At 46.3% G+C, this 24,194-nt stretch overlaps 1 protein-coding gene across 1 annotated transcript; it reads right to left on the reverse strand.

Annotated features, from left to right (window-relative positions):
- Nucleotides 1–227: 227 nt before the first annotated feature.
- On the reverse strand, nt 228–11,505 carry LOC119385271 (uncharacterized). Its single transcript, XM_037652750.2, has 6 exons — nt 11,439–11,505; nt 10,389–10,576; nt 8,773–8,981; nt 4,760–5,902; nt 2,846–2,989; nt 228–840 (listed from the first exon to the last, which is right to left on the reverse strand). Exons 1-6 carry the CDS (start codon nt 11,503–11,505, stop codon nt 459–461), a joined length of 2,133 nt encoding a protein of 710 aa, XP_037508678.2. The 3' UTR covers nt 228–458.
- Between the last annotated feature and the right edge of the window lie 12,689 nt (nt 11,506–24,194).

Here is a 24,194-nt window from a genome sequence, read left to right on the forward strand (position 1 = left end):
GCCCGAGATAGTGAAGCCGATGTACTTAAGCACGTACCGTTCATTTTAGCCACCCCAGTACTCGTTTGCACCTCCATTCTTATCTTGCAGAGTTCTTAGCGCGCTGGACAAGTCTCCTGACCGCACCAGCGGCATGGTTTCAGAACGCTGCTTGTACAGCAGGATAAGAACCTTCATTCAAATATCTCAGTAATGTTGTGGGTTACAACAGGATTACCCAGATTACTGTAAACCATGATAGCAAGAAAGTGTTTGATATAAAGCAAAGCTGTAAATACATAACAGGTTAAACTTGTTGGCGGCTCAACAGAACCAACATCAAGTTCGACTTGTGATGTATTCGCGACTTTACAATGTATTTCACAGTAAACGGTGCCAGCTTTGCCGAGTTAAAGCTACGGCGTAGCCATCCGTGTACAATAACCTATACTGATTCGTTATACATATATCCCTATTTATTATAAAAGCTTTCTGGCACGCTCTAGGTCTCGCTGCTCAGGAAATCTGAGGGCGCAGCTGTCGTTGGGGTTCATAACCGTGCCACGAGGGCAACGGAAGGCATCCGCAAACTCGGGCATTCCCATTAGCGGGATCATGCAAAGGCTGCGCGCCGATAGGTGGGCTTCGTCGTGACCGCACGACAGCAAGCAGAATCGTCGTAAGAATGTCCTGATGGCATCGGGACTTGTCGGAGGCTGCTTTGAGCCAGGCAAAGGCGGACCGCCGATTCCGCCCGCACCACTGAGCAGCCCGTCCAACGATATCCTCGCCGCCATGGTCCAAGCGAACAGCTTCGATGCGGTCGCAACGTTCCAGCCCGAAGTCTCTCCATCGAAAGAACTGCGTGAGAGAGGTTTATCACGATGAATTATGAAATATGTACATACTCCCAAATACATTTATCCTAGTACAAAATCACCACTGTGGCACAGTAGATATGGCGTGTTTTGTCTGAGAACTACTTTCTGGTTTCGATCCTTGGAGGCTACATCTGGTAGTGACACAAGGTAAGAAAGCACGTCTATTTGAAATTTAACGGCCCGTTTTCTGTGATGCAAGATGCGAATGTCAATCCGAAGCCATCAGCAATAATCTTCGCGCTTCACTTAGGGGTTGTATGGAATTGGTAATCCATCAAACAGTCAATTAATAATAAATGAATGAATCAGTCAGTTATACTGAACACCGAATGTAAGTGTTGGGTCACATGCACCTGTCAGGACCTGTGCGTTGTGCACGCGCTTAACGATGATCACGCAAGCACAGCTAGCTCACTAAACGTGCTAGCTATGGAGGCATGACGAACGGTAATGACCAACGAAGGAGAGAACCCTCCGCGACCGACACTTTCAACGGAAAACGCCACCTGCCAGCCGGTATACCTCGGAAAGCTTCAGGACAGGCGCTCTGAATTATGAGTATGTATCGGTTTTTGCACTGAACAAATTAAATACTCAGTACAAGAAGCCTAAAAGAAAAATACGCAGTACAACGGCAGACGCATCATTGCTTTCCTATCAAGCGAATTCATATCTAGTGACGTGTCACATAAGGATTAACAATCGGATGGGAGGAGAGAGAGTGCAAGGCCAAAAGAGCACCAACACAAATAAATATAAAGGACAATATGTGGTGCTTTCGTGAATCATGAGCAAGTCACACTTAAAACAGTTTAGCGTGTATCTTTTGCAAAATAGAACAGCACGAAGGACGGGACGAACGACACAAAAACTACAAGAACAAGTGTAACCACAAGAACGCGTGTATCGCGTTCAAGGAATTTGATTTCTTCTTGAGTTAGCTGTAAGCTGACGCATTTTTCTCGTGCTCTTATAACGAAAAGGGCATCTTTTATCTCCCCGACATCCTCGTTACGACTGTGAAAGACCAATGCATCAGCGTGCTTTTATGACAGCTAATTCAAGCAGAAGTCACATTCCTAGAAGACGATGCGCACTAATCTCTTTCGCTCACGAAGCATTCAGTAACTGTTGTTTATCTTATTTTCTTTTTTTTTGTATTCTTTCGGCATTTCAAGTTCTGTCATCCCATCTGATAATCCATCTTTATTTGACACGTCGATAAAAAAGAATAATCCAGTTGAGACTTCGTGCCATCTGTTGTCACCGTGTCGCTACACGTGACAACGAATGGGGTGTGCCCATGGCGGGTATATAGCGCAAGAGGAAACCAAAAACGTACATTTAATCTTTAAAGAAATGGACTCTGACATAGTAACACGTGTGTTTACATGATTTTATGACTCCACCCACTGAGCTGAAAGCTTTAATAGCGAGAGATTTCAACGAAAACGGAAACGGGCAACCGCTGCTTCGCGGCCAACTTGGCCGGGCTGCCGTAGGGTACGAACATATCACTATCAAATAGGCCTTACTTTGTTTAGGGCTTTGTGCGCAATTTTTCATAAATGAAAACGCACAATTACTTCTCTTTTGACACTTAAAGGCTTGTCGCTGCTCTATCTGTCAGCTAGTAAGATGAACTATCCCTCATCTCTTCATTTTATTTTTGGTTGTGTTTTTCTCTGACCGCTCGCTAAAACGGTTTTAGTTGAAAATTTATTTTTATGCGCTGCTTTAATGAACGCCGAGTTTAGCCTTCTGAACACAAGCCAACGTTAGAAAAAAATGCGGGTTCTCATTGCTTTGTAAACAACTACCTAGATTCCGTCATTCATTTTCTCAATATGCGACGTCATACAAGAATGAGTGCGCTATATTTTTTTTTCGTTCAGCATGTTTTTGAATCAGGACATAGGTTGCTGAGAAAAGTGACGTAAATTAATCGCTAGCAGATATACAAATACATGATGAATTCTGCTTGCCTGTGAAGTTTTCGAAGGCACTCAGTGTTTTCTCGGAAGCCTTGTTCCGAACGCTCGTCCCACCATTCTTTACTGCTGGCTGGAGTGATGACGTGAGCGATCTCACGTGCCAGAAGGGAACCGATTGTTCCAAAATTGAATTCTCTGCAGACAAAAAAAAAACATAAGAATGTTGGGTCCTGTCACCTTGTCAACTCGGTAACTGTGACAAATGCGGATCGTAAATATGGATACTTCTTTTAATTCTATCAGGACAGCAATGATTTATTTATTCAGTGCTTGTTTCTGACGCCCACCAATATTCACCAGATGATTAAGTGGACACGCTTTTTACTTACGCTACAGAAGCGATGCCTAAATATAGTACCTGTCAGCTGCTTTGGCCTGATGTAGTGAACGAAGCTTCAGCATGCAGCGACACAATCACACCGCCAACGGTATACCATCAAAACGATCGTGATCGCATCAGTTATGTCCGAAAGCAAAGCTCATAATATGTTGCTAGCGGATATGACAATGCTTTGCCTCTTTTACTGAGATATTCCGTCGTGAACTACTAAAAAACTTCAGTGTATTAAAAAGGAGCGAAAGGTGCTTTTCACTGTTTCCTCAAAATTGGGGCGCTCTTCCACAAACGGAGTATGGCTCACATTAATTTTTCTATGGTGTGAATCGCTGCTGCACAGTAACTGCTTAGCCCTAGGCAGCACACAGTAGTAATAATACCCTTGTAACATGCATAGAGAAGTAGGGTCCTGGTGTCACGTTTATTTGACAACCACTGAAACATAACTCAAAATCAGGGAAAATGTCACATGGTATAACGCTTGCCCCAAAGCTACAGAAGGGGGGAAACGCTACACATACTCCATACCTCACTTGAAGTTGAAAAGTAAGCAAAAAAACGACTGAAAACTCGCTAAATAAGGTTGCTATCGCTGTCTACCTGTATATTGAAGCACACTTTTCTCATGTGCTCCTAGCTATAAATCTGGATAAATGTACCTTGCTAAAGCACACTCTTCGCGAGTTGTAAATGTACCTTGTGATTTATATCTGATGTTTTTCAACGTGGCGCCGTGTGTACAGAATACACGGAGAGCACCATACGGCTGTGTGCTACACGGCGGGCACTGGCGAGTGACAGCTGCTTTGCAGCGGTACATGTGACGGCCAACGCCGGCGCTGCCACCAACGATGCCTTGTGCGTGATGCGCCACCATACTCGTTAGGAGAAACATCCGAGAATATTAACGTGACAAACCGGGAACCAATAGACATGGCGTTATATTCAAAATGTAACACGCCGGTAAAAGGTAACCAGAACGTATTAACGAGCTCTTGCTCATATTACGAGCGCATTGTGAAACACGAGTGCTTGGTATGCGGTTTCTTTCAAGTTGAGCACATTATGTTGCTGGTCGATATAAGAAGAGTACTCATATTAGGAAGGTTAAGCTGAACTTCACTTAATGAAAACTGAACTACATTGTCACTTTTCACAATTCTTGCTGCTTGTCTTACACGGACATATTTAAGGTACACTAGCTATTGAATTTTGCTTTCGCGTAACACACCATGCCTGTGCTACAACGAAAGTGCGTTCTTTAGTTCCGCTTAACCATGTCTATTGGATGCGAAGTTTAGTGTCCTTGGGCACTGACGTTTCTATCAGACGAATAAACGAATTCTTTAAAAGTGTATCCCTCCAACCCAGCGTTCAGCAATCAACACCGCAATCAGAGGGGGACTCGGAAAGTTATCTTGCCTTTAAATGTTATATGGAAATAATCTACGTAACTGAAACAACTAAAGAAAACCTGAGTTAAAGAGGGCATAATCATTGCCGAATGAGACCTCTTGATTCTCTATAACGTTTTACATGCGATATTTAGGATGCTCGGAAAAACTCACGTTGGCATCGTGGCGGAGTATAGTACCGGTGCACTTATCAGAGCCCCCGACAGCACGACACTCTTGAGCACCTCGTTGAATGCAAAAGCACCTTCAAGTTGCCGCTCGGCCAACACTTCCATGTCTGCGGGCAGCGGGTAAGACACGGACGCTGCCTCGTGGTCCGCCATCAGTGTCAGATGCTCGTCGAGGAAATCTCCGGACCACTGGCTGATGTTCGGGTATACCGGCGTGTAGCGGTCACTCAGTGGTCTGACCAGTCGGTGAGGAAGCGTCACTGTCGTGTTCCTGAACATTGCCATCAGGTTGACCCAGCGGTGGCTGTCGATCCACGGAACCAAGCCCTGTTTCTCGGAGAATGCGTCAACGACCGCATCGAGCAGTACTTGCGTGTCAGCTTCGGCTATGGGTGGCAGGCCCAGGAGTCGGCTGATCTGGTACGAGCAGGCGTGACTGGAGACGCGACATGCCGCCTTCAGACAGGTCTTTCGAGTTTCCGGCTGGCTAGCATCCGCGCTCGAGAGTATACTCTTGAAATAGAGGGCGAGCACTTCCGCGGCTACCTGCAGCGACAGGTAGGCTCGCACAGTTTCGCTCGTTGCATTACTGCCTATGACTTTCAGAATGCTCTCTGCCTGATTCCGTCCAGTCCAGAAGAACCGTTCTGTGTGAGACCAGCGTAGGTACTTCTGAAATAGAAACGACCAATCGGTCGGGCCCAATTGTAGAGCTGTCTCGGTAATCGCGCTCAAGTTGAGTAGCCTCGTATCAGAATCGTTTTCAAAAGCAGCGTTCACGACGTCGTCAAGTTTCAGGACGTCGGCGACTAATTCTTTCGACGGTGCCTTCGCAACCATCGCAGCGAGAGCTGCCTCCAGGTGGCTTTCGAAATCAGGAAGACCTTCGAAAGCTTGCCTAATCGAGCGGCCACCTCTGATGGCGGGATACACGCTCTTATTGCGCAGTCCAAGTCCGATGCCGAAAAGAACGTCGATGCCACTGACTGCCGATAGAGCCGCTATGGCCGCAACCAGATCACGTTGAGATAGGTTGTGCAAGCTGCTGGCGTGCTTTTGCAAACGTGGAATAACGGACGTCAGTGCCGCAGTGTCTTGACTGCTGTTCATAAATCTAGTGCACGCCCTGCAAGTGAGAAAAAAAGAAGGAGTAATATAAAGTTTAGGCGGAATAGTCGCGAAGATTACTTTAATCACGTGGCATCACTTTGTTACTTTAAGGATTTCTCGAGGAAATACTACGTGAGAGGTGGTATTATGAAGTCACCCCGCAGTGTCAATCATTCAGTAAAAAAAAGGTTATCATTTACATCCCTCATAAATATTCACGGACATATGACTGAAGCATTTGATAGGCAAATTCGTTCCATTTTTATGCGGCGTTAATCTTCCATGTGATCTATTATCCGGTCCGCTATGAAGTAAGAGCATTGCTGAAACAGTGATCTAGCTTCAAGTTAGCCTGATTTTGTGTCTTTCGCAGTGACTACAGGGATACTTCAAAGACTTACATAGCCTTTTGCGCAGAATTATCCTGCACACATTTAAGCCTTCTTTAAAGGATGAACAAGCCACGTTTTGTTAGGCATAAACAAATGAAGCCAACAGATATTAAAGCGAAAGAAAGCATAGGAGGTGATATTTCAGCTATGTAATTGAAGTGTAGTAATTGCGAAATTAAAAGAAATGAATGTGGATGGGAGAACAACTTGCTGTAAGTGGGAACCGAACCAACAACTTGCTAGTGCGTTGCGCCAGCAACTGAGCTACAGCGGCAGTCGTTCTCCCGCCGCTGTAGCTAAATTTATTCGTTATATATCTATGTGTAACGATGGTAGCGTTAGCCAGCACATCTCGTAGCCATGGATGCTAATGTGCACCATTCTTCTTTTGCCAGATGGCGTGACGTGGCACTTCAAATTTACGAGCTGGCGGCTGCACTTAAAGGGGCGCTGCAACACTTTTTGAGCGTGGTCTGAAAACGCTACCGATCGGTAGTCGAGGCTCACGAGAACACGCGAGCCAGACATTACAGCACAGCACGCTGCCTAGAACTTACAATTATTTTCAAAGTCAGCTAAAAATTGCTCCCTCTTCTCCCTACAAATGATGACATGTACCCATATTAGTGCGCGATATCCCCTTCAGACAGGAATTATGATGCACTGTCTGCAAATGCGTCAAATTCGCATGGCATGATTTCAAGACGCTCACTATTGCATTCCAAGAAAGAAAACGAAGGAATGTGTTGTGCTGTGTGAGTTTCAGTAATTAATGTTATTTAGCGTGTAACTAATTATCTAATTATTCTGCCATTCAGTCAGCTTCAATACTGCATAAAAGAATCAACTATTAGGCCCGAAAAAGCATGCACACTTGCTTTTTTGGTTGTATCGTTTGAGGCGGAGAAAAATACTCTTGACGTTGGTCCTGGAACGCGGCACGTCGAACGATCGTCTAACATGGTAGTGTCTCCAGCAAAGTGATCATCTGCAGCAATACGCAGGACAATGAAGTAAAATGACCGCTAGTTGTCCAATCAAGAAGCGTGCACGAATGTGCACAGTGAGTTTCAGGCCACTTGAAGAAACACGCGGCGTGGGACGCGTCTCCGAAGTTCGCGTCCCCAAAGTTGGCTGATTTGCGCCTCGTAAGCTGCATAGTTACCGTGGCTGCGCGGTATGCCGCCACGTGCCCCGCGCGCCCGCTCATGATCACACTGAAAAAGCCGCGCGTTCGAAAAAAAAAAGAGAAACGAAATTGCTCAAGGTCGTGACGGCGCGCTGACGAAGGGCCGCGTCTTCTTGCCTCCTTCTCATCCCCCTCCCTGCGTAGCTTCAGCGCGCTCGCTGGTACGAGAGGAGAGAGAAAGCGCTTGAAGCGTGCGACAAATCCCTGTAACTCCGCTCGTACGTGACGGATTCTAAAAATTTTGCCTCATGTGATTCGCGAAGCGGCATGCGATAATAGTAAGGGCTATTCCACTATAACTCAGAAAAGTGCTGCAGGACCCCTTTACGAACTGTAGAGAGCATAGTGAGCGTTAATGGTAGTATTAATTGATGTCGTACTTATGACATAATCATACGTTTCCAGATATCGTCTGCTGGAACAACGATGTCGTCAATGTTATCGGTTGAAACTTGAGTTACTTGGACATCATGACCTTCAAACCCGGGTAGTGATTATAATGACTGCTCTCTGTTGAATCCCACCATGACAGTGAGTACGAGGAATGATGCGCATGGTCCGTAGGCGCAAATAGTTATTACAAGTAACTGCAGAAAAAGTTATGAGCAGCAACTTCAACTATAACGAATCCTATTAATCCTCACATAGTATATTAAAGTTTTTTTTGTTATTCAATACAGAGGGCAGATATGTCAGGTCATTCTTTATGAACAATGTCAGCTCATTCTTTATGGACAATGCATGTACTTTCTAAACGCGCTACCTACGAGACAATGACAAGTCGCGCCTAATGTTTTTGACCCCATCCATAACCATACCGTTAGGGCTATGACTGTATGAGGCCCTATTTGTAATTATACCTCAAAGGCCCCGGTAAAGGGGATTACATGAGGGGTATCGATGATTCCATGGATGAAAACATGTGTAGTAGATCGCGATGCCTGGAGTCGGCCAGGGACGCAAAACACAAAAAAAAGGTATTGCACAATTTTTCAATTCCGTAACTGAACGTAACAGCCACCTTGATGGGGCTTAAACGCTGAGTTACTGAATGGTACGTAGTTTAATTGGTGCAGTAGATCTTAGTTACAACGTTCACGTTAAGTGAGTGTCCTTTTAGGAAACGGATAAATTAGTACATTCTGTAAACAAGGGAATACGTATAACCTAAGCTACTTTAAGTTCCTACCACTAAACGATTTGAAGACGACGGCGCAATCTGTTTTTTTTTTTAAAGCTGAATTCTTTATCTGAATGGCGTAGAAGTTAATTGAAGCCTGACAGCTCCAGACGGGAGGTGCTCACCTGTACGTGTGGAAGAAGACGTGCGTTCCGTAGATGTCCGGATAAGGCAGCTCGCCTGGCGTGATAATGCTGTCGAGTAGGGAATAAAAGTCCTCCATGCTGTCGCCCAGAAAACTGCCGTTCTGTGTCCATCGGTGGCAAACGTATTCATAAAAGTCGTGACAGGGGTCTACCGTCAAGTTCCCGGACATGTCGAGCAATTTGAGCGCCTGCGTACATCGTATGTGTCAGAACTGCGTTTTTAGCATGTGTGATATACGTTGGTGCACTGCAAGACGAATCAAGCTTGTCGCAGTCCTCAAGCAGCGTATTGATGTCTCTACCTTTATAACACAGACACTTTATATCCGATATTTGTGCCTTTTATACGAGCCAAACGCAGCAATATTTTGCTGTGTCTCATCTTGCAAAACATCCAGGCGTGTCTTCTAACAACAACGCTTGACCAAATACACAGCGAAATAAGGACGGCGCTCTCACAGACGGTGCCAGTTCTTTTCTCTTGCTTCGAACAGTGTCACCTCGATTTCTTTAAAACCGATTGATCGAGACTGAATCATGCCGTGTGATGGGAGCTAGTTTCTAATGCCTCGTTGGAGACATATCGGTTTATTTTACAGAGTGTCGCCGCAAACGACGTGCACTTGCCGTCGCTTTGGATCGGTATAACCACGTAATACTTCGCCATTATGACGTGGCTCAAGATCGTATTGTGGTTTCCGAACGTAAGACGCCATGCTTGAGGTTTCTCAAATATATACATTATGCGGTTTAGCAAGCTTCACCACATTTATGTATTGAATAGGAATTATTTTGCTCGCGAAGTTTTAAAAAGTGCTCTTATATTGAAACCTCACGATAGCACCTAATATAGCAAAGACGTCTAAATGTAATAAAAAGGTTATTAAAGTTGTAGCAGACGTTTTTTATGGAAACCTATTTTCGTTCAGAAATCAAATAGGTATAATTATATCCTTCTTTCGCGCCTTGTATATCATTCACTAAACCAACGTTGGTTAAGCGGCTTCGAGAAAACGTCACCGGGATTTCTGCTGCATGCATCTACGTCATCCTTTATGATGCTCTGACATAGTAGGCTCCATGCACTACAGTACTCTCCTCCACATGATCACAAATAACCTATATTCAACAAACTTGAGTTGCATTTGCAAGTAGTTGTCACTGCAACTCACAAATGGCGAAAAAAATTTAAATGTGTTTTCACAGTGAGCAGAGGTATCAACTGAAATGAGGAGCCTTAACGCACAATCCTGGTCAGATTAAGATGCTGTAAAGTTCAAGTCTGCACATATTATATCTGAAGGAAACATAATTAGGACTGCGCCATGAAATATGGAAGTAGTTGGTAAACAAACAAGTTACATTTTTAAAGTCAGCAAAGTTAAGACTACGATTCTTTCATCTGGCTCGCGAGTTCGCGCTGTTGTTTCATGAACCTTTCTCCTTGATAAGTCAAATGTTTGTCTCCAAGCAACACTGAGACATAGTTCAGGGGCACCTAATTGTGCTCCTTGTGTGTTACCTCTTTTATTACACAGTCGGCGGTATCGAAATTGGCTGACGAACACATTGCAGTTGTTACGTCTAAAATGTACCTCGTGACACTGCTCAGTATCGCAGACCAGTGAGTCATCGGCGAACTGCTCTGCGTGTCGCGAGAAGGCCATGGCGAAAGCGAGCACGGCAAATCCGACAAGCGAGCAGGACAAGCCAATCACCACACCGGCGATCGCACCGGGTCGCGCAGGCGCCATCTCGTATCCGCCCTGGTCCTTTTCGTTGACTGTCAGAACGTCGAAAAAGCACGAGAAATAGAAAGAAAACACGTAAAAAAGAATATTGTTGTTGATGTTGTTGCTTACGAGCTTGCGCGACAGGAAGTGCGGCGCTACCACCATTTCAGATAAGGCACCTCTTGTTAGACCTCGCAGCACTTTCACAGTTTAGTGTAGTCACGGTTGTTTTGCCAATAGCAGTCGGAAGTAGATCGGCGTTCTGATTTCAATACCATGTTTAGTGCTGCCGGGACGGTGCGCCAGTGATGTGCTACGCATGAGTATTTTCAGATTTTATGTAATTTTATTTTATTTTTTTACAGAACAGTGCCAACCCTTCATGAGCGTTTTACTAGAGTGAGAAAAATGCAAACATTATACAAGCTAGGTAATGCAATGCCATTACGAAGGAGAGTACACAAGAATAAAGAGCTAGCACACAAAAGTAATGAAATCGTCACTCGCAAGTGTCGTGAACAAGGGGAATACTAATGCATACATGTTCGCAGGCATTGCCTCAGTCTCCAACAAAGCTACTGAGAGAGCGTTACAGAATTACCAGTTGCCCAAGCAACACCTGCCCGAAGAATTCTTTCGCGAACACTTTTATGAATCGTTGCAATAACGGTATTGTTACGCACACTCTTTTTCATATACATGGTAGGCAGCCCTTGTGGCGTTGTCAACCAAGACACTTGACGATGCTTGCTGGAAGCATCAGGACGCAACCTCTGCTAAGCAGCAGGACATTGCTGGCGCTTGTCACGTCGTGTCATCAGCGGGTCACGCGAGAAGAAGATAAAAAAAAAATTGTAGAGCCTTAACCCGCAAAAAAACCTTAGGTACAGTCGGCACACAAACAACACGGACCACTCGAGCGCGTGACCGAATTGCCGTCTTCGCCGTCCAGCGGCGAGCCATCTGGTATCGAGAGCATGGCTCTTGCTGCACAAACGCCAAAGCAATGCTCTCGACAGCAGACGGCATTCGCCACGCAATCGCGTGGTATTATAATGTGACCGACTGTACCACCGAAATAGCGACCGCTTCTCCGACAACTCACGCTGCTGTTTTGACTTGTCTCCGACGCTTGTGGTTTCCTGGGGACCACTAGTCAATCCACTCGTCACGGCGTCCAACGCAGGAGGCGCTGTGGTTGCAAAGTGCACGGAGGGACCGCCCGGAATGGTGTTCTTAGGCGCAGGCTCTTTGTCTGAGGCGAGCTCGAGGTGCGAGGCACTTCTCCCAATTTTAGGCGTCGTGGACTTCCTGACTTTACCGAACCGCTATGCTCGTCAGGATTGACCGAGTCGTTCGCCGGCGGCTCGACGGTCTGGCAAGGATGCTTCCTTCGTCAGTGGTCATCTCGTCGATTGGCAAAGGCTTCCGCAAACAAGGACCTGCTACTTCAAGACGGGAGGGCTAGCACTGAGTGGGCTGCAATTAGCAAGGTATCCTATTTATACAAAGTTTGGAGCAATAAGCTGCACTTGTTAGTCTTAACAGTAATTGTGTCACAGGAATGGTGTATTTCTGCTTCCTGTTTATGGAAGGCAGTGTACAATGAACTGTGTTGAATGACCTGGATAAAGGCCTTCAGTGCTGACTGCTACCATGCGGAAATTCCAGCCGCCTCGCATAGTGAAACATGCGTCTACAAAACCAACGCTTTGTACTATGTAAATAAAAATGGTACGCCTGTGATACAGGCTTGCCATCCTTGAAAAGAAACGGTTCATTTGACGAATAAACAACTATATCAACGATCAACAGGAGTGAGCAGGTCACATATTACTGGGGGAGGGTAAATGAAATAGCAAGTAAAATCGAGTGGAGAAAACTAGTTATTCGCGGTGTGTAAGCAGAGAGGGCGTCCATGTTTTGAGGCGAACAAAAATTACGTACAACGAATGCCCGAAATTTATGGCAACTATAAAAGAAAGGGAAGATGGGTTGTTTTGTGGCGGGCTATAAGCGCAGAGAGTACGTCTAAACAAATTTATCACAAAATTTGCAAGTGCAAGACAATTGTCATAAACGCCATAAAACCGAAGTTGCATGCACAGAAGTTATTCTAAAAGCGGGCTTATATGCAAAAGTACAGAAAGCCCGCCAATGAGAGTGTGTACTTGTAATCAACGAACGCCACTGCTTGATTACAGATCGACCTTGTTAAGGCCGTGGTATCAGTGTTCGAAAAAGACGCGTCAGTCAGGTGATGAAGCCTTATCTTAGTATTTCCAAAATATTATTCACATCACGTGGTCGTAGCGCTATTGATACATATATACGGCTTTTACACTGCGTACAATTTCCCTATGTTTAAACCACTCCTGAAGCGCGGCAAGCATTATACATTCAACTTCGCTTACTGTACAAGTTTGCTCATACTTCGACTACATTCAACTACGCTCTCCGTTTTCGTGTAAGTTTTTGTCTTCTCGTATTACGTCTGCGTGAAGTGGGGAGTAGATATTCCCAATGATGATCTTGCCGCTCTTCACATCATTAAAGCCAATCTATTTTCTTCAGCAAAGTGAAGCACCAGTCAATGTTGTTTGTAATATATACAGAATAACCCGGGACTTCCTTCAATGCAGCGATCATTTCGTGCAACCGGAGCAACCAAATTGTTAAAGCATCAAAACACGACCGTCGTTTCTGTTACGCTCGATATATAGAACGGCTCACGAGCAAGGTAGGCACCTGTGTTTTCTCGGCGGGTAGATGATGGCTTAAACCGGGAATGCCTTTCGCAGTTGCGCCAGCAGAAGCACCAGTACCTATATGACCCCGTGAAGCATGCACGTGGAATTCCACGCGATGACAGTGCACGCGATTCAAAGGCCGGTAATGACGATGATTTCTTTCTCATATGGCTCAACCCACAGTGAAGGATTGACCAAGAAGGGTTCATATGAAATTTTAAAGAATATTCGGAATATTATATAATGGTCAAACAAAAAATAATAGAAAAGACAAAAAAATATCCGCATTTGCTTTCTCCTCGCTCTTTGTGAAATTCTACCTCGTTCCGCTGAATTTAAACGCGGAATGAACATGACTGTTTTCCTAACTACACGATCGCTTGCACACATCCAGCAAAGTTGTTTGCTTATTGGAAATTCATAAGGCGACCGGATGCAAACTACACGATAGCTTGAAGTAGTTTGTAATTGCTTTCTCTCTTCTCTCATCCTGACGAAAGTGCTGGAAGTTAAGGAGGGAGGGGTGGCACGGGGGAAGAAGGTGCGTCACGCGCGCCTCGTGACCTTGAGCACTTTCTTTTTTTTTTTTTCTTCGAACGCGCGGCGTACATTTAGTGCGATCGCGCGCGCTCGCGCTCGGGCAAGTGACGGCCTCCCGCGGCGGCCGCAGTAACTACCGAGCGCGCCATGTTCAAATCAGCCAATGGCATGAAACTTGAGTCAGTGACGCATTGACTTTGAGTCAATAGCATCATTTGTCGAGAGAAGAGGAAGCGGTATTTAGCTGACTTTGAGAATTTATTGTAAATCCTAGGCCACGTGCTACGCCATAATATTTGGCTCGAGTGTTCTCGGGAGCTACCGATCGGCAGCGTTTTCTGACCATGCTGAACAAGTGTTGCAGGGCCTCTTTCAGCATTTTCGTTTATTCGATGTTTTATTTTTACTCTAAATTTCCACCTTCCTTTAACTTCATAGCTCTTTACCTCAAACATCCTGCCAACCGATTCTTGGCCCATCCCCTTTTATGGGGTGAGCGCCACGAGGAAGACGACATCACTTCATCAGTAGTCCAACAGAGACTATAACTGAAAAACCTGATAGTCTGACTGTGTGCTCTGCAGAATCTTCAAGTATTAGCTATGTTTTTTTTATCTCTTTTAGTCTAAAATTACAACGTTTATCTTTAGCCTCATAAGTATTTACCTCAAAATCCTGCCGCCCGGTTCTTGGCCCATCCCCCTTTGTGGGTAAGCGCCACTAGTAAGATGTCATTATCATCGTGATCACAACGAGTAGTCGGACAGATTCATGGTCTGACGTGAGCCGTTCATATGCACTTTTCTTCAATCCATATGTTTAGTATTGGAATTAGATATAATTTTAAATGAACACTTAGTCTCAGGAACTATTGGTAAACGCCAGTGGTTCTTGAGAGAGTGCCAACCTTGTTGCCGAGCTCGTTAATTCCACATGCGAATTTGGCGATGCTCGGCTTCAGTGTCGTTTGATGAAGATGAAAAGCAGAGTTGATGGCTATGAAGAAAACGAAAGCGCACGCGCCCCACGAGCCTCGCGCGCTTCTCATCGAGTGCTGCTAAAATCCCCCGCAGTGGGTTGAGCCAAAGTACTGAGGAACCAACCAACCAACCAAAATCGGAACAGGCAAGTTCATACCGAGTATTCTTGAAATGATTTTTTACGAACCAGTAACGCTGATTTACTTTGCCATGCGTGTAATTGCGGGAACGATTCGCTGCTTAAAAGGCTTAGCAGCGGCCATTGAGGCCTACAGCTGCAGATAATTGGAGAGGACTAGAATTGAGCTTTTATCGTGCAATTATGTCCACGACGGGCAGACTCGTTTCACGTCCATGGTATGTAGAGCGTACCTTACCATGATCCTTGAAGCGCAAGGGGAGCCGTAGCTGGTCTAAACCAACCATGAACGAGAATCTTCGCAGTTATTTTCGCGGCAAGTCACGATATGGAGTAGATAGTGTCCACCGTCTCTAAACCCCATCGCTCTGTAACTGTGTCAGCTGTGCTGTTCTCAATGAATTTCAGGAAAGTGGCAATGTCCAGTGGTGTGATGCCTCCCGATACTCGAACGTGCAGCTAGCGTTCGCTGCCAATCGGTTTGATGAGCCTCCCTTTACCGCGATTAAATGAGTTCGTGATACTGAGTATATGGGTGCTGTTCAATTATGCTTCCTTCGAATGCTCCCTCTATGAACAAATGTATTCATTTCCCTCGGGATTTTATAACTGGTTTTGCTGATTGATCGGAGTATAACTGTAGAGATAAAACCATACGCACTGTGGTAAACGATGTCACCCGAAGCAGTATACGAGGTGCCGGCTGTGGCGAATAGTTTGCCGTTAAGCTAAGCTTTCTGAGACGGACGGACGTAGTTTGTAAATAGAGTATAGTAGATTGCGCGACACGAATGTACTACGTGCGCCGACTACATTGTGGCGCCTCAACGTGCCCCCGCGTGGGTTTAATGAAGGGAAGTGTAATGAACCGTTTCCTTTGACCACCTTCTTCCTTTCTGGCTTGTTTACGTGACATTGCTCTCGCATGCTTCGGCGTTTTCAGGCATGCTTCTCCTCTTGAGGCTGTTCGCATACCTGGTGCTCCTGCACCGACTGCACTCATTGCCTGTGCAAAAGACGACGCCGCCATCACTGCTACGATTCAACCGGTAAGGCGAGGCAACCCTTCGTACCGACCACCATAAACTGTCGCGCAGTGCATATAGATACGAGATAAGAAATCGCACGCAGATATGTCGCTTTTTGGTTAGGCAATGGCGAAAGTGAAATATTACGGGCGATTACCGTATTAGACTACGAAACTCCGCACTTGTCTGCTTTCTTAGTTTCTCACAGGTGTGCTCGAAAGTTCACATCGATGTAGTCTAATGTCTAGGACGTGTCATGCTCCACTGCACCTTAAACATATAGTCTTCATGAATTATTTTCTGCAACAAGTTGATAAGTCGGACTAATTTGGTGACGTTGAACAACTGAACAACACCGGCACACATTAAAAAGGAGGCACAGAGACATAAGTTGCCGTCCGGTCTGACTCTCTTCAAAACTGTCTATAGGCTGGTATGCTTAAATACCTGATCGAAAATAACTGCTTGGTAGCATCCAAACCAATTAGTACTCACCGTTCCCAAAATCTCACGTACATGGTATGCCAAAATGTGATATTGAACCAGATAGATTTGTAATGTATAGTCTTTGCGTTTTCTCACAACAGACTCAATCTTTAAGACTAGAGAGTTTGCTACTGTGTCAATACAGAACGCAGAATTAAAAAGAAAACATAGAGCATGTCTGATGCGTTACTTTCATTCTTTGCAGGGATGACCGCGGTGCTCGCGACGTGGCCGCTCTGAAGGAACCCGTCAAAGCGCTGAACGCCTTTCGAGTGGACGACGACCTCGAAGGCTCGAAGCTGGCCCCTGACGGGGACGACGGCATGGGCGGAAACTACTACAACAACATATTGAGGAAGAAGTACGCTGTCACTCGAGGTACGCAGATAGACAAAATTCAGGTTCTCGCGCGTGCAATATTTGTTCGAAAAAAGGAAAAAGTATCTTTTATTTTTTAAATTAGTCATCCTATAAGCCGAACGAAGCAAGACCAGTCCAGTCCAGAGCGGAAGTTTATGTAAAAGACAAGCATGTGTAATATAGCTATACCAGCACAAAGACTCTTACGAGGGCAATGAAATAAACAGTGCTCGTTTTTCTAATAACATTAGTACCTATGAAGGCTTTCGCAGAAGTGCGGCAAAAGCGTGGTTGTACGTCTCCGCGAGCAAAGTATCCATACCCCCCCCCCCCCCCTAAAAAACACCAAATAAAACAGCAACAAGTATAAACAAGATAGATATACTATTAAAAATTGAAACAATAAAATGAGACACAAGTTTTCATAGCACTCGCACGGCTTCTACTGGCTCTCTTTTGGGCAAGCTCTAATGGGCACAAAAGCTCGCAACAAAATGAAGAATGTCTACACTGTGGAGATTGCCGGCATGGAATAAGGAATCCGTTGTAGAAAATATGAACTTGTTTACGCATTGTTGACGACTGAGGCGTATTCAATAAAGAAAAGTGGGCACATGCATCGGCATCTATAGAACAGCCTTCGTATTTCCCGCGTGCAATCTAGCGTACTGATCTCCTTATATTTAGGTGAACGTTAAAGAACCTCAGGTGGTCGAAATTTCCGGAGCGCTCCACTACAGCGTCCCTCATAATCATATCGCGGTATTTGGACGTAGAACCCTAACAAATATCATTAATGAAGAATCCCTAATCTGTATTCGTAGTATAATCGGAGCTGACACCTACCGTGTTCCAACTCATACAAGTCAACGACGTCATCATTGAGAGAAGCATTCAACAAGGAGGCCAGTCAATATGTTATGTTACAGGGCTTCTCACCCCCCCCCCCCCCCCCCCCCGGTTCAAAGACGAGGAAGTGGTTTCTTTCTGGCCTTCACTACCCTTCATACAGGCGGTATCTCCACCTCGCCACTTATTTCTTCATAAAACATGCGTACAATGTCAGGACTAAGCGTTGAGCGTATCGGGATTTCGCGCTTCTTGGCTACGCGCAGTTATCTCCGCTTGCGCAGTCGGAAACGCACAAAATGAAGCAATATCAGTTGATTGCGCACGATAGACATGCCAGACAAGGAAGAACGGGTGGGCGACTGCATGGAAAAGCAGGGTACGAGACAATTCACGACTGATATTTCTCGTATATGGACCAATCGAGAGTATGTACCCTAAAGACGTCACCTGAATCACCGTTCTGGCGTCATGAAATGCGCCAAAAAGACGAGAAACGCTAAGAGAGAATAACGCGCTCGTTTCTTGGTATTTTCAGAGGCTGTTTTAGGGACCCTTTAAAGCTTGATCTCTTCCTTATCCGGTTCTAGGGCCCCGTCCACCGGTTCGGCCTGAGCGACACGAGAAATGCGACGACGACCGAGACTGCAGGCGTTCGCCGAGCCAGATCTGCATTAAGCATGCAGGCGAGGTGAACGGCCGCTGCCAGTGCCCCTTCTACCGCCCCGTCGAAGCCACCTTCAACGGCGTCGTGCGATGCGTCACCGGTTAGTACGAGGCGGCTACGTCGTGGAGCTGAGCACGACGTAGGTGGTTAGATTTCTGGGCGTGGTGAACGCATTACTTAATCTGGCAAAGCTAATCTGGCTTGGATTTAGGTGCACGTTGAGGCAGGCCCGTAGCCAGGGAAGGGGGGGGGGCGGGGTCGGGGGGTTGGGATCCCCCCTCTCTTCCTGAAATTTTCATGGAGGGGGGTGTTTCACCGAAAATTAATAATGAAAATGAGCGTTTTTCTCAGATAGTCAAGGCCTTCAGCAAAAGCCCCCCCTCCCCCCCCCCCCCCCCACCACTCCACCCCCGAAAAAAATTCCTGGCTACGGGCCTACGTTGAGGTAACGCAGGTGGTCCACATTTAACCGGGTGGCTTCCACTACGGCGCCACCTCATAAATTGACTTTTATATGTGTCAGCTAGCAGGCAAAATAGAGGCGTGCAATATCTACGTGGACTACACATCAATGGTTGCACTTATGATGCGTGCGTGATTCGTTCGCCAGTATTTCCATATCTCAATTGTTTATCGCTTTCGTTAACAGTTACTCTAATATTCGCTTCCACTGTTATCTTAGTAAATGTGCACATTCTAGCTCTCTTTACAGGGGTAACATTCCCGCACTGTGCGTTTAACATACCTTCCCATTTGAGGAGTACAATGACGTTTCATTTTAGTCGCGCTGTCCGCCACGGTTTATCGCTGGTTGTGGGGCTCGGCTGCTGACCCGAAGGTCGCGGGTTCGATCCCTGCCATGGTGGTCGCATTTCAGTGGAGGTGAAATGGAGGCCCTTGTCTGTGCGATGTCACCGCACGTTAAAGGACACCAGATGGTCGAAATTTACGGAACTCTCCACTGCGGCGTCCATCAATTATATCAAGGCTTTGGGACGTGAAAACCCGGAAATTATTATATTTTCGTCGCGTCCGACGAAGCGTTACAGTAATAGTTGTTCCTGTTTTTGCACGCAGCCAAGGACCTGTTCGACGAGTGCCGAAGCAACGAGGAGTGCATGGCCACCAACCCGTACCTGGAGTGCGTCAACCGGCTCTGCTCCTGCCAGCCTCCTCACGTCCTCAAAGATCACGCTGAATGCATTGGCGGTGAGGGACACTTATTCAATCTCTCCCTGCATTCGTATAAGGGGTGCTTCTCATTGGCTGGTTACTTTCGTGAGCAATAAGGCGACATTTACACCGGTGACTGAGAGGAATGCGCGAATGGCAACCGAGAAGCTACTCACAACATTAAAGAAGCCCGGGAAGGTTGAAAGTTAGGGGGTGGTGTTCAACATCCCCCCCCCCCCCCCATGAAATTGCTGGCTACGCCCAGACTCACGGTGACCCACGTACACACTGCCCACACTCGCTACACCAGGTGTGCCCTCCACCACACCTGGTGTCGCCCCTGTTTGTGTTTCGTTACTAGCACAACCGTGGCTATGCAAACCTTCAGTGTACTGCCACAGATATATCGACGTTATCCTCCTGAGTCGCCGATTTGTTCAGCAGCTTTGTGACTCCAGTCGCGGAGCTGAAGAATCGGTCAGTGAACGATTTCACTAAAACGGTCGCTTTTCGAGCAAAGCGACCACTTGCAACCAACTTGGTTGCGCGACTTCTATCAGTCACCAGTGTGAATGCGCCCTGTACGTTCGCCATCGACAGTTGCCTGTGGCTTTCTTTACGAGCCTATTACGTTATACGAATGTATCTGATTACGGATCCGGAAGCCGTTAAACACCAAACGCATAGGGCGTCAAAAGGGTTTCCACTTGTGCTTGGTTCCTTAGGACGAGTAGTGTTCCGCATAGCACCGGACAACGGAAGGAACACGATAACCCACGCATGTGTGTGTTATCGTGCTCCTTCGTCTGTCCGGCCCTATGAACAACACTACTTGGCATAGAACGTACTTCAGAAAAAATTCGCATTGGTACTGGCAATCGTGTATGTACTACAAGCTTTTCCTTTTGTCGACACGTCTGGTTAATGCAAGAAACAGTACGTGTGCTTGGAGTAAGGTAGAAAGGTGGGTGAGTTGGAATGGAAGCATACTTGGAAAAACTAGGGCAAAAATGACGGAGACACAGAGGAAAATGACACAGGACGAGTGCTGTCTATCGTAAACTTACTGAACAAAGCTGAACACACGAGAAACCAGCACCATGCGTGCGCAGGATTCTAGGTCACATGAAAAAAAAAAGCATGTGTACCCCACAATATAGCAAAGAAACGACAGCTTCAATCATCACGCATCATCATAGTGAAAATGTTTTATTCATTATTAGAATGTGTTCATAATGCAATATTAAATGTGCCCGACGAAGCAACTTTGATTTTTTTGTGTATTTGTATGATCAGAGTTGGATTTCATTTAAATTTAAGTAGATGCTTCATAGTGGATTCCTGCCTATTTTCTTTTAGCAGTGAGATACGCTATCATGATGACTTCTTTTTTTTAAAATATGATTACCTTTGCACACATTCTGACACTAAAATCCAACATGAGTGATGCTACAGCATTCATGATTGTTTGTTCATAACATTTCGCTTGTTTTAACGCGCCCTTTAGTGTTTACTTAAGAGGCCCATTCCTGCATATTGCGCTGCACTTGCTTATCCCACCAACCAACGTTTAATAAAGCTGAATGCCAATATAAAGCACTATTGTCCTTAATTTATTGCGACGGTGCAGGCGACTTGGTGCAAGAATGGATGTCGTGGTTCGTCCCTGTGGCAGTCGTTGCTGTTACAGTGGTTGGAATGGCTGCCTACCTGATTTCGAAGCGGTAAGCTGCCAGGCTACTAATGACCATGTAGGCGCATTTGAAACTTTTTTTCAGAGTGTATTTCTTGTACTGAAATGTCATTAGCTTTGTCATTCCAACCCATTTTACTGCATGAAGTGCCACGAATCAGCCTTTCACTTCATTAAGGAGGTTAATACAGACATAAGCTACGCCCCCTATTTAGCATGAGGCTTTTAAAGAGCCACCATTCTTGCGTCTAATACACAATCCATATACGTAGGTCTCGCAGTTGTATATTGCTTACAAGTAATTCAGAAATGTAGACTGTGATGCATGGTTAGCATGCGCCAATATGAAGCGTTCATAGGCCACTCGTGGCACGTGTCTGGCATCGTAAACAACAGCCTATAAAAGAGTTGAGATTGAAATTAAAATTTTATTCCACAACAAGAAAAGACTACTAGGACAGATAAAACTTGTAAGAACAGCTTGAAGTACCCTGACCCCCTAGTACACAGGGGAAGCACAGACACGCAGCAATGAACGACACACAGGGAAGGAGACATCTAACGACACATAATGCTGCGTGTCGTTAGATCTTTCCTTCTCTGTGTGTCCTCGTTCATTGCTGCGCTATTACGAAGTGAAAATGACTTACCAACAAGCCCACAACGCTACCCTTAGCCAAGAAGCGCGCGGCTAAGCGAGTGCAACTTATTAGGAGGAATATGCATGAGCTTGAAAATGTCGCTACAAAAAGAGGAATATAATGAAAGTTATAGTTGTGGTGTATTCCGGACTGGTACGTCATCTCAGATCCGTGTTCACCGGCCCCGCACTGTCCATGTAACGGAGTTCAGGAAATCGCACGGCCCATCTATAGCTCGCGTTAAAAATTTATTCCTGAAATTTTTTTTCCCTGCATGTTCATTTGCGTTCATGACACCATACCTGAACTTATGTTTGCTTGCGCACGTGCTGCGAGCAGCAAAAAGTCCAGCTCGGGCTCAAGTAACAGCGACGACGACGCGGAAGACGCGACAGCTACCGAATCGGGAACGGCTAACCGCCGCCAGCAGCAGCCCCAAGTACAGCAACAGCAGCAACCGCAGTATTCGGCACAGCAGGCCCCCGAGTCCCTCTATGACGGTTACGGCGGTGAAGGTGGTGGAGCTGCTCACAGAAGTCACCAGCGCCGCGACATGTTTAGCCGCCTCAACGTCCAGTCCATGAAAGACTGGGTCCGCATGCCGAAGGGATTCAGGGGGTGAGGACGTCACTTGGTTTTGAAATGTAATCCTGTGTAATGGCTCCACATTTCGTTTTATCGCAATAGCAATCCAATAGCAATTATAGGGACACTCGAGAAGCATTTCTGCCGTCGCCATGAGGTTCGGTTAAAGTCGAAATCGATATCATCGACAAAGAGGAGAGGTTGAAGTGAGTAAAAGACATCGCCCCGCGCCTCGTATGCTTCATGTGCGAGTGAAAGCGTGTGAACGCGACCGACGATCGCGACTTCAAGGCGTTTCTTCACTCCCTTGAGGACAGTGGACTGGACAATCGGCTGTAAAGTCGCCCGCCGCGTCCTTGGTAATGGACGCCACTCTCCTCTCTTCACTTATCTTTGTCACTGTCTCCCCATTCTCCTACATACGCTGAGCCATTCTCCCAACTAGGGCTGCAGAAATAGCGTCTTTTGTTCATGTCAACCTCTCCTCTTCCTCCTGTTCCTCCTCAAGTGGAAAGTTCTTCGTCTCACGAAAGATTCACGTGGGGAAGGGGCGGAAGGGCACCGAAGGGGGCGCTGCGTCGCTCCGGCGGAAACTACGAACTTAAGGTAAGACGCGCGAGCCTTACCTTTGCAGGGATCGGCCGACGTCTCATACCTTTGTGCGCTCTGTGCCCTCACTGCTTAGTTTGCGTTTAAGCAATTGACAGCACGAATATCAGTCCACTCGCTGCAGCGACCGCATTACCTTAAGGATTTAGCTGCTAGCCTTTCTCCGAATAACATTCCAATTTGTTGCCATCGCATTCATGGCTTCGACCTTGCGGTGAAACTGTGACTTCTTCATTTTATTAAAGCCGTTTGGTCATTACGCTGCTGCGAGGGACTTCATGTTCGTGAACGGAAGGTATAGCTTCGCCAGAGATTCCCCCCCCCTAAAGCTTCCCCAAGACTAGAGCACTCACTTCACATCTGGCGAAAGTTGGCACCTCCATTCATACTGAAGAACGAACATGAAGCAGATGAATAGATCTTGCTTTCATCCTCCAGAGCAGCGTTTAACAACGTATGAATAAAACGTGAAGACCACTGGCCCGACGTAACTTACCATCGATTATTCGTCACGCGGAGCAGCCACCATCGCCCTCCCCTTAACTTTTTTTCCCGTGCTTATGTTTAGCATACATAGGCGTGACAGTCAATTAGCAAACCTGGTCGAAATAGTGGAAGACGACCATTAAATGAGTATGGTTCGTGCCGCGATGTTGCCTTCGGACCTCCTTCCTCGCACGCAGAAGCGCGAAACCCGCACTATGTTTAAATCCAGGAGCGCCCAGGGCACCATAGATAGCTCTGGCGGATGCGGCGCCGCTGATCAGAACCGGGTGATGTGGGCCCAGCATGCGTTCACCACTCTGGCCTCGCCCATCTACCAGAACAAGCTGGTGAGGCGGCTGATGGCGGGCAAGGGCGTATCGAGCTCCTACCCAGACTCGTCCAGCGTCGCCGAGCCAGTGCCTACCCGATCGAGAATGGCCAGCCCGACCCCGGCTGCATCGGCCCGCTTCGGTAGCGAGGTGCCGCCAATGCCCACCTCGCTACAGGAGTCTCTGCGCAGGTATACCTGTAAAATGGGCAGTCCGTTGATGCCGTCAACAGTGTTGGCACTATAAATCTTTGTCAAGTTCATTCGAGGTATAAAGACTACTTCAGCGAGAAAGATTGATAGGATAATGAGTACACGAAACTTAACTCAATTTAACGTACGTAGCTTGCTACG

This window comes from Rhipicephalus sanguineus, chromosome 3 (genome assembly GCF_013339695.2).
Source record: "Rhipicephalus sanguineus isolate Rsan-2018 chromosome 3, BIME_Rsan_1.4, whole genome shotgun sequence".
In the NCBI taxonomy this organism is placed as follows: Eukaryota; Metazoa; Arthropoda; class Arachnida; order Ixodida; family Ixodidae; genus Rhipicephalus; species Rhipicephalus sanguineus.

Excerpts from the sequence above, each read along its gene's own strand:
- LOC119385271 (XM_037652750.2), bottom strand. The coding sequence starts at position 11,505 with ATGCTCTCGATACCAGATGGCTCGCCGCTGGACGGCGAAGACGGCAAT. Across the intron at positions 10,577-11,438 it reads TTCGGTCACGCGCTCGAGTG|TCAACGAAAAGGACCAGGGC; the intron begins GTCCGTGTTGTT and ends ACGTTCTGACAG. Across the intron at positions 5,903-8,772 it reads GTCTTCTTCCACACGTACAG|GGCGTGCACTAGATTTATGA; the intron begins GTGAGCACCTCC and ends TCTCACTTGCAG.